Source organism: Budorcas taxicolor, chromosome X, assembly GCF_023091745.1.
Source record: "Budorcas taxicolor isolate Tak-1 chromosome X, Takin1.1, whole genome shotgun sequence".
NCBI classification, from domain to species: domain Eukaryota; kingdom Metazoa; phylum Chordata; class Mammalia; order Artiodactyla; family Bovidae; genus Budorcas; species Budorcas taxicolor.
Window position 1 is genome coordinate 35,432,055 of NC_068935.1, and position 14,711 is coordinate 35,446,765.

Sequence of the window (14,711 nt, forward strand, 5' to 3'; positions counted from 1 at the left end):
TCATGAGGTATTTTACTATCCATTTTTGGTTTTCCCTAATCCTGCCCACTCACTTGCCAATGCAGGAGACGCAGGCTCCATACCTAGGTTGGGAAGATACCTTGGAGAAGAAAATAGCAACCCACTCCAGTATTCTTGCCTGAGAAATCCCATGGACGGAAGATCCTGGCAGGCTACAGTCCACTGGGGTCACAAAAGAGTTGGACATGACTTAGCAACTACATCACAGCAACAAATCTTGCTCACACTCCTGTTCATGGTTCCTTTATTAAATTCTCTTTAATTATCCCCTTTGAGTATGTCATCTGTTTTCTGTCATGAACCAAACTGATACAATCCTTAGTATTTGTTTATATGTACCTCTCTCTTCTTTTATATACTCAGTCTCGTCAGAGGTGTGTCAGTTTTATTAGACTTTTCAACCAACCAATTTGGGGTTTTATTTGATTTTTTTGGCTGGTTTCTTTTTATTAATATTTTTCTATTTAAAAATATCCTTACTTCTGCTTTCTTCTATTTATTCTGTATTTTTTTTGTAACTTCTTAGATTAGATGCTTAGCTTTTTATTTTTCAAGCCTTGTTTCTTTAATAATACAAAGGTTTAAGAGCATAAATTTCTAAATACCACTTTAGCTGCAATGCATCATTTTTTCTGTTAGTTTTGATATGTAATATTTCCATTATTTCTCTGTTCAGAGTATTTTCTAATTTTTAGTACGAACTTTTTCCTTGACCTGTGACATATTTCAAAGTATCTTTTTACATTTTCTAACATAGGGTTTTTTTGTTGTTGTTGTTAAGCTTTCTGTTATTGATTTCCAATTTAATAGCATTGTGGTCAGTAAATGTGAACTATATAAGACTGATTCTTTGAAATCTGTTGCCATTTGCCTTTTTAAATGTAGTATGTGGTTAATTATCATAAATGTTCTATGTGCTGGACTACCACTCACTGACACACTGCCTTTACGTGAATTAGGAAAATGTGCCCTTTCTTCCAGGTGAATGCAGCAGCACACCTGAGCATGTGGTTTGGCAAGTGAAGCACGGGATAAATGTTTGACCCTCACTTGTCCCTTTGGCTAGGTGCTTTTGCTCAGTGTACAATCTGTATGTGTTCTTATAAAGGATGTTTATTTTCCAGTTGCTAGGTACAGCATTCTTTGTATATCTACAACATCAAACTTGCTCATTTGATGTTCAACTAGTCTACATCTTTATGGACATTTTTATTCTGTTTTATCTATCAGTCTCTAGGAGAGATGAATTAAAGACTCACTGCCATGGTAGATTTGTCTATTTCTCTTTGTAGTTCTGTTATATGTTCATATATTTCAAAGTGGTTGATTATATTCAAGATTAGGATGGTTACATTTTCTTGGTGAATTGAAATTTTTATCAATATTTTGTAATCCTCAAAGTTTGGTAATTATTTTTTTCCTTAGAGTCTATTTTATCTGATATTAATCTAGCTATAACAGTTTAATTTTTGTAGATCTTAGTATTTTCCTGGTGTATTTTCCCCATTAGTTTTACTTTCAAACTTTCTGTGTCCCTGTGTTTTAGAGATCTCTCTCTTTTTTTCTTTAATATTTATCTGTTTGTGTCTTAGTTGTGGCGCAGGGGCTTAGTTGCTCCGCGGCATGTGGATCTCAGTTCCTTCACCAAGGATCGAACCCACATCCCCTGTATTGCAAGGTAGACTACCAACCACTGGATCACCAGGGAAAAGCCCGTAGAGATGTCTTTTAAAAATAGCTAGACTTCTTTAAACCCAGACTTTATTTTAAACTGGAGCATTTTGTTAATTTACATTTTATGCAATTATTGATATCTTTAAGTTTAAATTGGTAGATTTAAATTTCTTCCTCTATTCCACTTTTCTAAAAAATTTCCCTTCCTTTCTTGCCTTCTTGGGGATTGATTGGTTTCTTTCTCTTTCTCTCTTTTAGTTTTTCCCCCCTCTGGTAGTCTGGAAGATATATAATATGATTATGTTTGTAGTGGTTATCCTAGAAATTTAATATGTATATTTAACATAACTAAGTCTTCAGTTGATAAAAACCCATTACTAATACTCAGCATTCATGGGACAGTCCCACAAAGTGCATGGATTTATTATTTTGATTATTTTATTTATCTTGTTTTGCTTTCATGTGTTTCCTTCTGGGTCCCATTATCTATTGTCACTGAGATGATAAAAAATTGCTTGATCTTACAATTACCTAAAAGCAGCCAGTCACTCCAGGCGTCAGACTCTCAATATTGAAACTACCCAATCCCTAGCCTTCACCATAGACCTCACTCTCTGTCTAGTCCATTGGTACCCAAGAACCAGTGAGATCACCAGGGAACAGTACTCCCAGCTGCTGAGACAATGCCAGATGCTGATAGCAAAGAACAGGCAAGCCAACAACAAGGATGCTAAACATGTGATAGCTTTGCAATCTTATGGAGCAAGAATGCCAATTAGTTGTGAGCAATTCCTAAAGGAGTCATCATACCATGTAAAAATAGTTCTGCAGGCTCTGGGAGAGGGGAAAACCTCAGAGGACATCACTGCAGTCAGATCATACCACATTTGTGGGATACTGAGTAATATGCATGCTGCACACAGTTCAGTGTTTGGAAGAAGAAATCACTGTGATACAGTGGCAAGGTAAACCACAATATGGCAGAATATTATAGCTCAGTGGCTCTCAACAGGGGGCTATTTTATACTCCAGGAGACATTGAGTGATGTCTGGAAATACTGCTGTAACAACTGGTGTGGAAGGTGTGACTGACATCTAGTGGGTCTAGGCTAGACATTCTACAATGCACAGGATTCCCCCTGCCTTCCCCAAAGAATTATCTGACCCCAAATGTGGATAGTGCCCACTGCTGTAGATTATACAGTGAAGTATACATAAACAACAGAATAGTTCTTCTTGGATCACAGAAGCCATCCTATAACAATGATTTTAAACTTTTTAGGGAGGATGATGGTACAATGAAGATTCACTATACCATTCTGTTCACTTTAAAAATGTTCCTTAGTTTTTGGGAATAATGAAAAATGAAAAGCTCAGAGGGAACTCATATCGCTGAATCTCCTTGAAGTGGCAAAATTATTTTTTTCTTTTTTTGGAGATGTCATTGAAACTGAATGGTGAAAAAAAAAAGAAAAACAAAGAAACTGAACGGTGTATTTTAGAATTTCAGAATCAGGACAGTAGAAGACTACATATAGCTGATGAAAAACAATAATAATAAACAATGTAGCATTTCCCTGAATTTATTCTAAATACAGCCTGTCCCTTGAACAGGTTTTCAATGCAAATGAACCTGGTTCATTTGATAAAACTTGCCAAATATAGACGATATTAGTTCTAAAGTTCATACATTAATACATGTATGGTAGAATTTCTTCATTTCTTATGTCTGTATTTTCTAAATTTTCAAACACTTTTTAAAAAAGACCTCTTTACTTTGAAAAGCTGCACAAATAGAACAGAGAATCTGTTCAGTCCTTTACCCACATTCCTAAAACGTTAATATTTTACATTTGCTTAATCATCCTTCGTTCTTTTCTGAAACATTTTAAAGTTGCAGCACAATGCCCCAATTATCTCTAAATACGTCATATTTTCTTAAGGAATTTCGCATAACCACAAAACGAGTATTAAGTGGACATTTATACAGTATTATTACTTAATCTACAGATATTCGAATCTGGTCAATTGACCCCTTTTTAGCAAAATAATTTTTTTGGCTGGGGATCAGTTCTATTGTTTTCGTTAATCTGGAAGAGTTCCTCAATATGTCTTTGTCTTTAGTGACCTTGATGATTTTGAAGAATGCAAGCCAATAATTTTGTTAGACTGTCCTTAATATTGGCTTGTCTGATGGCCCTTCGTGATTAAATTCAGGTTATGCGAATTTTGGTATGATGAATACTACAAAATTGGTTAGAGTTTTTCTTAGCACCTCATCAGAAGGCATATGACGCCCATTTGTCTAATGTATGGGAATGCTTATTTTTTATCAGAATTAGGAGGGTATCTGCCATGTTTTCCGACCGTAAAGTTTCTATTTCGCCCTTTGAAATAAGTGTCTCCTCGGGAGCTACTTTGAGATACTGGAATGTAAACAAGTTGTTTCTCTTGTTACTTGCGCCCCCTAGTTTTGCCTAAGGTTTCAGTAATAGCGGTTGATGCAGTGTCAGCGCTGGTGGCTCCGAGTGTTGCCCAGGCCGATTGCTCTCTCACAAGATTATAACCCTCATAACAGCAATGGCAACCCACTCCAATACTCTTGCCTGGAAAATCCCATGGGAGGAGGAGCCTGGAAGGCTGCAGTCCATGGGGTCGCTAAGAGTCGGACACGACTGAGCGACTTCACTTTCACTTTTCACTTTCATGCCTCGGAGAAGGCAATGGCAACCCACTCCAGTGTTCTTGCCTGGAGAATCCCAGGGACGGGGGAGCCTGGTGGGCTGCCGTCTATGGGGTCGCACAGAGTCGGACACGACTGAAGCGACTTAGCAGCAGCAGCAGCAGCAACAGCAAAATGCCTGGTGCAAAGTAATCGGTTGCCTTTTCTCCGACTAATTTCTTTGATCTCAGCTGTTAGCAGGGTGTATTGTAATTGATCTGCTTATATATTTGTCTTCCCCATAGACTGAGCTCGTTGAGGGTACGAATCATGGCTTATTATTTCTCTATCCCCAGTGTCTAGCACACATTAGGTGCTTTAAAAACACAAGTTTGAATTAGTGGTCTGGAGTAGAGACGAGGAAAGAAGATAAAGGCTACGAGTTGGCCTGGGGATGGCATTTTTTTCTGCTCTAAAGGGAAGTGGGGCCAGGTTTGCAGAGGGCGCGGCCAGCGTAGTCACTGTGCGACGGGACCCATGGGTCCCAGCCACCTGGTTGGTGGCAGAGCCTCGGGCTTCCGCAGGGTGGGGTGGAAAGTGGGGCGGGAAATAAAAAAACCGAACTCGCGGCTCCCGGCATTCCCCGTGGGCGGTGCTCCCCTTTGACCCCTCGCTCGCGTGCTACACATCCGGGCCTCTGCTACTAGTGAGGGGAAGATGGCGGCCGCAACCGTGGTGGTTCCTGTAGAGTGGATAAAGAACTGGGAGAAATCAGGGAGAGGCGAATTGTGAGTGTCCGGGCTGGAGGAGAGAGCTCCGCCGGGCCGGGCTCGGGCGTCAGCAGTGCTCTCACATTTGGCGGGAGGTGGGGGGGGGGGGGGGGAGAGGTGTCCCCTCCCCCATCTGGGTGACGGGTGTGGATGCTTGACTGGGAGTTTCGAACTCGGGAAGGAGAGGTGCTGGTAACTGCCGCCGATCTCCTACCTTCCCTGGGCTCCTCTTAAAGCCCTGCTGCCCGCCAGAGCTTGTCTTTCTTTAGCCTCTTAGCAGAACTCCCCGTTTTGTCCCTGCGGGTCCCCGCGCTCTCGCTCCGTCTCTTTTTGTCCCCCTCTTCGCTGAGCTCACTTGGCTCCTTTCTCTTTACCGGGCCGCGCCAGGAGGGTTCCGACTTTCCGTCTCTCTCTGTCCCATTTCTTTACTCTGCACCCGTTCGACTCTGCAGTTTGGAGCCCGGCGCCTCTTCTGCCCGAAGTCCGGACCGTCCCGGACTCCCTCCCCTCCTTTCCGCCCATGGCATCGGGAAGGACCTTGCTTGGCACCTCTCGCCCTCCTGGGGAGCGATCTCCCAGACCGTCCCGGCCCCTCGTGGCGCCGCTGTCTATGGGCGAAGTGCAGCAAGCATCGCCGCTTTCTCCAAGATCTACCTGCATTTCTTTGCTCCGTCTTTCCATCTCAGGGCCATTTCGGCTTGGAATCAACTTTTTCGTCATTAAATGTTTCCTAAACCCCATTTTGTCCTGGGACTGCAACTAATTTTGGCAACTCTCCAAGGCTCTCGGGTACCTAGAATAACGTGTTTCCTGTAGTCATAAAACTTGGGTGTTTTTCCTCTTTCTTTCCGTAACACAGAAGACCGTAATCTGCCATAACCCGTGATTTCCTTGCCCCAAATTTCGGCTCTGTCTGTCTCGGGGGGAAAATTCGTTTAAGCGGCGGAACAAACCCCAGATTTTAAAACAAATGACTTATTGCGAATGTCTTTCTCCGGATCGCTTTATTAGTTAAAGCTCAGCCGGGTATGAGATTAACTCTTCATTAGCTGTTTTCCGCGTGGTTGCGCGACCCCGCCTCCCCTCCCCTCCCTGCCCGGTAGTCAGTTTACGGTTGCCCGTGCGAAAAATACGATCTTTCGAACTTCGATACCGGGACCAAACGCGGGGAACGTGTTGCCGGATCTTGCGCGTGTAATCGCGCCAGCCTACACGACTCGCGCCAGCCTACATGGCCCGCGCCAGCCTTCATGACCCTCCCCAGCCCCCGTCCGCACTCGCGCTACTTTCCGAAGTCTTAGTGTGAGCGCTAGAATTGGATCGCCTGGGTAGGCGGTAGTTTTAGCCACTTAACTAGCCAGGTGACCTTGGGTAAGTTCCTTAGCCACTGTGACCGTTTCCCCTTGAGTAAATTGGGAATAATAAGTACTCAAAGGATTGTTGCGAAGATTAATGCCTGTAAAGCATTTGGCTTATAGTAAGTGCTCAAGTGATAACTACTATTACAAGTAATATCATTATTGCAGTCTTTAGATATTTCAGCTTCTCTGAACAGCTCTTGCACTTAAAAGTCTGTACTACTCAGGTTAGCAGTTAATTCGTCTCTGATTCTTTCATGTAATCTCATGGACTCCAACGAATTGAGTGATCCTTTAAGAGTGGGGACTGTGTCTCACGTTTCTTTTGGTTCAACCCTCCCGTCCCCATCTTCTATCCCCCTCCCTCCAGCCGCTCTAGCGTCTGCTTAGGGAGCTTATTGTTTTATGAACTGACAGGGAAGTCTGTTTGATAACCACTCACTTTTAACTGTTAGGAACATTTTGCACATCCTTGTACGTGCTAGTTAACAAGTAGCTGTTAAAGTGCCTTGTGTGCGGGGAAGGCAGGATGAGAAGTTACCAAAGCAAAGCATCATTTTCATCTATATGAGAGTAGGATAACCACCCCATTCCCCCCCACCCCAAACGGGTACACCAGTTTATTGTTACTTTGTTTACTCTTAAAGTCAACTTAGTTATTTGGGGACTGTCATCTTTGTGGATTACTTAGCTTGCTCCTTCCTGCTGTTTTTGACAGTTTTACTGTTATTCCCATCTTAGTGTGAGTGGTATTAGGGCTAGGAGATAAAATTCTGCTTGGCTTTTGACTGGCAATGGTTGAAGAAAAAGTCATGTAGGAGTTTGAAATATCTAATCAGAATTGGAATTTTGGATTCACTTTATGCATATTTACATGATCCATGCTATCCATCGTAATTTCTGTGTTTTTGAAGAGCTGCTTCAAAACTGTTATTCGAATTTAGGTGTATGTAGTTATTGCATGGCTTGTGGAATGTAGTTTGAATTATAGTAGATCCAGATTAGTATATTCAATTTTATAACTGTTCTGTTACATGAAGAGAGTCGTGTGACATTAATGAAGTATTTTAAATAGTTGTGTGACATAATGAAATATTTTAAATAGTCAAACTCATCACCATCCAGTACTTAGTCTTCATTTGACCTCTTTTCCCTCTTTGGAAACTTTATTGCATATAGTCTAACTTTGGAGTTTTTTATCTTGCTAACTATAGAGTTGGCATTTTCATTTTATTATAAAAAATGGTATAAATATATTACAAAAAATCTTTTCCTTTCTCTGGAAACAGCTTCTTAAAATATGAACCAGCAACCAGAAATGTTAAAAAGATAATATGCTACCAAATTATTAGTGAATCTATTTACATATTTGGCTTTTGAGATTGATCAGTATTTAAAATTATATCTTCAGTGGATTTTTCCTTTTTAATGAGAAAAGTTAACAGATGAGCTTTAAGTTGACCAAAAGTCATGATATTTTTCATGAGGTGTAAGTTCATTTCTTGTCTGTTACTTTCTATAAGTCTGTATTCTGGGAGTTGTATCAAGTTCAGCAGCACAGTGTTAAAGGAACATATGAGCTGTATGGGGTGTATTATAACATTGAGAGGGCAATTCTTATTTGTGCCTCATGAAAAGCAGCTGTCAGTTAATATGGAAAGTCTTGGCTTTGAAGAGTAAGTTTTGTTAGATAACTAGGGAGAAAAGAAAAACTGTATTTTGCCCATGTGAATGGTCCGTCACATACCTAGCTAACCTATTTCCAGAGATACTGATTATGTTTTCAATGGTAAATTACAGAACTCTTAAAATGATCTTTTCCAAGAGATAGCAAAAGCACAAAGGACTCTGAAAACATAATTAAGCATCCTTTGCAGTAATACTTTGATCTACTCTTCAGAGTTTCACATCTTAATGCAAACTCTTTGAAATTCTGTGACATATGCAAGATATGGATTTAATCACTTTAATTTTGGAATTAGAGCTTAAGTTTCTTGATTATTTCATATTATCATAGGATTTGCCATGATTAAGCTAATAAACTTGCATGTACTGGTAGATCTAGGGGAGAATTTTATTTCTAGTAGACATCTTTAACACAGTGAGCCCAGCATTTCTTTGTGTCACAAGCAACCTTAATGGAGGATTTATATTCCAAGCTCTTAATCTGAAGATGTTAGCCTCATGTCAATACTTATTTCAAAATACTTATATTTGTTGAATATCAAGTATTTGTTTAAATAACTTGATTCTTTTTCTTTAAAAAATTTACATATCAAATAAAAATTTTTGTTGGGCGTTACCTTATTCCTCAGTAGCTCAGCAGTAAAGAATTCATCTGCCAATGCAGGAGATGTGGGTTTGATCCCTGGGTTGGGAAGATCTCCTGGAGGAGGAAATGGCAACCCACTGCAGTATTCTTGCCTGGAAAATTCCATGGACAGAGGAGGTTGGTGCGCTACAGTCCATGGGGTGGCAGAGAGTTGGACATGATTGAGCACACACACCCACAATAATACAGTTTTAAAATTTAATGGCCAAATGTTTTGGTTGCCATTCTTTTCTTCATCTGCTACTGGATGATTTGACATATTCCAGAACTAATGGAAGGGCATTTGGATGTTCATTAAATGTTGTCTGACCTGAATTTCTTGGAGCAAAGTAGGAGGAGGGAGTTTATAGCAAACAGTCTAAAAAATTTTGTTTTAATATTTGTCTTTTTTTTTCCTTCAAAGCGTGCTCTAAGTTTATATGAAGCTTTATCTGAAACCATTTCTTCATGTCTTAGTTTTCATTTGCATTTGTTTTCTCATTTTGACCTGTGTTCACAAGTATAAGTCTTGGTCTATTTCCCTGGGAAGAGAAATTCATTCTTCAGAAAATGTAGCAGTATCAGGAGGTTTTTCTGGGCTACTGCTTTCTTTTTTTGTTAGAAAAATTGTTCTTTAACTAAAGTAGCATGAGTGCTGTTAATGTACTTGTGTGCAGGAACTTCTGTTGTCTTTAACATTTCCTGTTCCTTTTCCTCCTCGTAAGTGCATATTTTCATTTTCTTAAATACATGTTTTGAGATAAAACTATATGTCCTAATACTCATTTTTTGGGGTTATGTCTCCTGTCAATGATAATAGAGGTAACACTTGCTTAACAAAGTTTAGCCACCTTTTGTTTTGTTTTTAAAAATTAGTTGAAGCACAGATCGACATCAATTTTTTATATGTAGAAGCAGCTTTGAGATGTTGCGTATAATCCAATAGTTCAGGCTTATGTTGTGTTTCTTTACTGGAAAATAGGATCAAGTAAGATGGAAAGTCAAATACTCATGTTAAAGAGTATTCACAAAATGCTTAAGTTCTTGGAAGAACTTAAGACATTTTATTCAGTTTAAGTTTCATATATCTTTGACAGAAAGTAGACTCTCTGTTCTCAGGGGCCTGACGTCGCACCTCCACTGTAGCACCAAACTGTCATAAAAGGGAAAAAATGGTAAACCCAATTACTTGGAGGTTATTAAGGGACTAAAATAGTCATTTGAATTTTTTCCAAGGCAGAATATTTGATTATTTTTAAAGCCATATTAAAATGGGCAACTGTTGAAGTTTTGTTTTTCTCCTCTTAAGATTTAGGATAGAGTACTAAACTGTACAAGAGGTGTAGTAAGACATGCAGCATTCTGAAACAGGGTTGTTTCTTTAAGGATACTTCATAATCTTCTATTAGTGGGAGGACTTAGGGGAAAAGCTGGGTCAAATCTACTGATTGGGGGAAAATTCTTAGTGAGTTTTTAGTTTCCTCCAACACCTAGGGAAGAAGTATTTTATACTAGGGAAATAAAAGTTACACAAATAAGTTGCTTTATATAATGTAATAACCCATCAGTGATTCCTTACACAGTTTGAGTGAATCTTTAAGATGCTAATTAATAGTGCACGATGACATTATCATCTGCATCCTAATGAATATGTTTGTAGCTTTTGTGACTGACAAGATGGAATTACATTTCAGTTATTTTTAAAAATTATGTAACAATGACTGTACCATTAGATTAAGTGGGATTTGGTACACTGACATTTGCCCCTCCCCACTGGAAGGATTATAGCAAAAGACATTTGCATTAAGCTTGTTAAAACAAATAGAAAATGAAGCTATTGAAAATGTGAATAAGCAGACAGATTCACTGTAAGAAAGAATATTTGACCTTGCTTTTTAGTAGCCAGGGTACAAAGGGGAAGATGAGTTACTAGATTTCCTTGCATTCTTCTGTCAAAGTTGCAGTATTTCCTGCTACTACATTCTGAAGGCAATTGAACCTATGGGGACAGTGAAAACCACGGGGGTGGGGGGGATTGTTTCAGTACTTTATGGCAAATACTGAAGCAGCCTTGATGCACTGTCTTACATATTTACTCTGAACAAAAAGGAGCTAGGTGTCAGGCATTTTTAGGTTATATTCTCTGATGCTAGTCTGAAGCAGATATTTTTGTATTGCCTAATGTAATGAAGACTGATTTTGTTTCATATTTGAGATAAGCTCGTTGTAGGTTTAACTTGGAGAAATTAAAGCTTACCCACTGTCTTAGCACATTGGAAGGCCTATCTGGTTCTCAGGAGAAATAGTTGAAAGTACTTGGAGTCAAACTTAAACTGCCTTATTTTACTATTTCTAAGGGGCTCTCCGAAAATTTTTGTTCTTTTAATAGGAGTTGATTAAAAACTAACAACTAAATGAGATTTTCAAACTATGCAGATTTAGTAATAGTTGTCTGTTGGCAAGGGATTTTTGTTCTTTGGTTTTGAAAATGATTTTGTGAGACCTACAGATGAATTTTTGACCTGGAAAATGCCATTGAACCTTACCCTGCTTATCCTGATGATGGAGTCGTGAAATAAAAGACACAAGAGAGGTGAACTGCAAGGGCATGCATAATCTGCAAAGTAGGTAATCCCTCTGTGGATGGTTGTAATGTGGCATCATATTTCACCTTAGATGTGATATATAAGCACATTCTGTCAGTTTTATAGTTACTTGCTTTATTGACTGGATTGCTAGACTTAAAAAAAATAAACATATGCATTCGTTGGTTGTCCTTTTTTTGAGTTTTGTACAGCTTGTAATAACAATTACTTTTTCTAAATTGTGAAATTAAAAAAAATACAGAAAAGTGCCTAAAGTTTAAATATAGAGCTCAAAGAATCACTAAGATGCACACTCATGTAACTCATACCCAGCTCTAATCCCCCTTCCTTTTTGTACTCTTTCACCTCCCCTGTGATAACTGACATTTATGGCTTCCTCTTGTTTTTATTTACAGTTTTGCTACCAAATAAGTTTAAGTTTGTTCTTTTTGAATTTCATATAAGTGAAATCATAGAGGATGTGTTCTAATTGTTCCTGACTGCTTTTGATCAACATTATGTCTTTAGGATTCATTTGTATTTTGCGAGTATTTGCAGTTCTTGGATTTTCATAGTTATAAGATGCTCCATTGTATAACTATACCATACTTTATCTCTTATGCTACTGATGAACACGTTTGTTGTTTTGAGTTTTTGGCTGTTGCCAATAGAGCTATTCTTATACAGGTATTTTGGTGTACACAGGTACACATACACCAACTTTACTAGATACTGCCACACTATTTCAAAATATACTCCTATCAGCAGTGTATGAGAGTTCACCTTCACACCCTGGCTAACACCTAATATGGTGCTATGTGCTCAGTTGCTCAGTCGTGTCCGATTCTTTGCAACCCCATGGGCTGTAGCCCTCCAGGCTCCTCTGTCCGTGGGATTTTCCAGGCACAAATACTGGAGTGGATTGTCATTGCCTACTGCAGGGGATCTTCCCTACCCAGGGATCAACCTGCGTCTCCTGCATTGGCAGGCAGATTCTATACCACTGCGCCACCTGGGAAGCCCAACATCTAACATTGTCACACTGTAAATTTTTTGTCAATATATATATCTAATGTTATTTTCTTCAACTTTTTCATAGGCATTTTTTCCAATTTTTTTTTTAGTTGAAGTATAGTTGATTTACATTATTAGTTTCAGGTATACAAAGTAGTTCAGTATTTCTGCAGATTATACTGCATTTACAGGTTATTACAAGATAATGGCTACAATTCTCTGTGCTACACAGTATGTCCTTGTTGTTTATTTTATACATGAAAAGTGAAAGTGAAAGTCGCTCAGTTGTGTCCGACTCTTTGTGACCCCGTGGACTTTAACCCACCAGGATCCTCTGTCCATGGAATTCTCTAGGCAAGAATACTGGAGTGGGTAATGGTTTTCTTCTCCAGGGGATCTTCCCAACCCAGGGATTGAACCCAGGTCTCCCGCATTCTAGGCGGATTCTTTTATCATCTGAGCCACCAGGGAAGCCCAGGAATACTGGAGTGGGTAGCCTAACCCTTCTCCAGAGGATCTTCCCAACCCAGGAATTGAACCAGGGTCTCCTGCATTGCAGGCAGATTCTTTACCAGCTGAGCTACCAGGGCGGAGGCTATTTTATACTACTATGACAACTATTTTATACATAGTAGTTTGTTAATCCCATAGTCCTAAACTGTCTCCTTCCCACCCCTCTCCTTTGGTAACCGCAAGTGTGTGTTCTGTATCTGAGTCTGTTTCTGTTTTGCATATGCGTTTGTTTGTAGCATAGGCGTCTGTTTTTTTTTTTTTTTTTACTTTTTATTTTGTATTAGGGTATAGCCGATTAACAATGTTGTGATAGTTTCCCAACAGTGAAAGTATTCAGCTATACATACGTATTCATTCTCCCCTGAACTCCCCTCCCATCTAGGGAGCCCTGTAACACTCAGCAGAGTTCCATGTGCTATATAGGCATCTTTTTGTATATTATCGGTCATTTGGATTTTGGTTTATTGTGAAAGATCTCTTTATATCTTTTTTCCATTTTTCGATTGGATTGTTCACATTTCTTTCATTGATTTATAGTTCTTTCTATAAATTGTAGTTCTTTCAGTGGGTTACACTGTGTGTGGCAAATCTCTTGTTATTCTTAGGCTTGTATTTCCACTCTACAGTCGTGACTTTTAATAAGTAGAAGTTGTTCATTTTAATGTAGTTAAATGTATCTGTCTTTTACTTTCTGAGTAGTACTTTTTTATGTTTACTAGTTTCTCTCCATTCTAAGGTTAATGAACTACCTTATGACTTTTCTGGAAACATTATGTTGCTTTCCCTTTTTAAGTCTTACCTAACTGGAGGTGATTTTTATGTGTGCTGTGAAGTAGGGGGTTGCAATATATTGTCGTGGTGGATGTATATGAAGAAAGTTCAGCCTCACACTTAAATAGTTGGCAAAAGGAAGAGAATTTTAGTAGTCTTTTCAGATAATTATAGATATTTTTTAATATCATGTCAAAATTTGTCAAATGGTAGTTTCTTAATGGTTTGTTACAATGCCAAACCTAAAATCATATCTGTACTCCTTGTATGTTGTTAAATTGAAATCCAGTTGTCTCTCTTTTATTTGGAATCTGTTTTACCCATGTATTATTTTGCAGAATCCTCCATTGGTCAGTTGGAAAATACTGGTTCACCCAATGATGCAGCACTTCCAAATATGACACAATGCATTGTATAATATAAAAAAACACATTCTTCAGTATCTTCACTGAACTAATCAGGGAAGTTTTTATGAATTGTGAACTAGCCAAGTCCATGGTGCCAGATTAAAGTTTTCCAAAATTCTAATTTTTGTTTGAAACATTACCTTTTATCATTGGCAACAGACACTCTCAGCTTTTTCCCTGGAAGTGACTGCCTCACTTGGTTCATTTTTGAGAAAATTCCGGCCAAAGACCCAAATCTGAATAACCATAGTTTGTCAGTTCTTTCAAGTAAAAAGGGCTTCCCTTGTGGCTCAGCTGGTAAGGAATCCGCCTGCAATGCAGGAGACCTGGGTTTGATCCCTGGGTTGGGAAGATCCCCTGGAGAAGGGAAAGGCTACCCACTCCAGTATTCCGGCCTGGAGAATTCCATGGGCTGTATAGTCCATGGGGTTGCAAAGAGTCAGGCACTTTCAAGCAACTTTCACTTTCAAGTAAAAATGGTGTTCTGTGAAAAAGCAGCTAGTTCAGCTCACAATTCAAACAATTGCATAAGTGATTTTCCTGGAGACAACCATGGTATTTTGGTGTGTGACAAAAATGTTTTATGTAGACCTTCCAATTTGTCACATAGAATATTAAAAATATG

At 39.0% G+C, this 14,711-nt stretch overlaps 1 protein-coding gene across 1 annotated transcript in view; it reads left to right on the forward strand.

Moving 5' to 3' along the window:
* The first annotated feature begins 5,074 nt into the window (after positions 1-5,074).
* The window catches only part of THOC2 (THO complex subunit 2), a 115,872-nt gene continuing 106,235 nt past the window's right edge, over positions 5,075-14,711 (forward strand). Inside the window, exon 1 of the mRNA XM_052662974.1 lies at positions 5,075-5,145. Within this exon, the coding sequence (XP_052518934.1) occupies positions 5,075-5,145 (71 nt within the window). The remainder of the gene's footprint in view (positions 5,146-14,711) is intronic.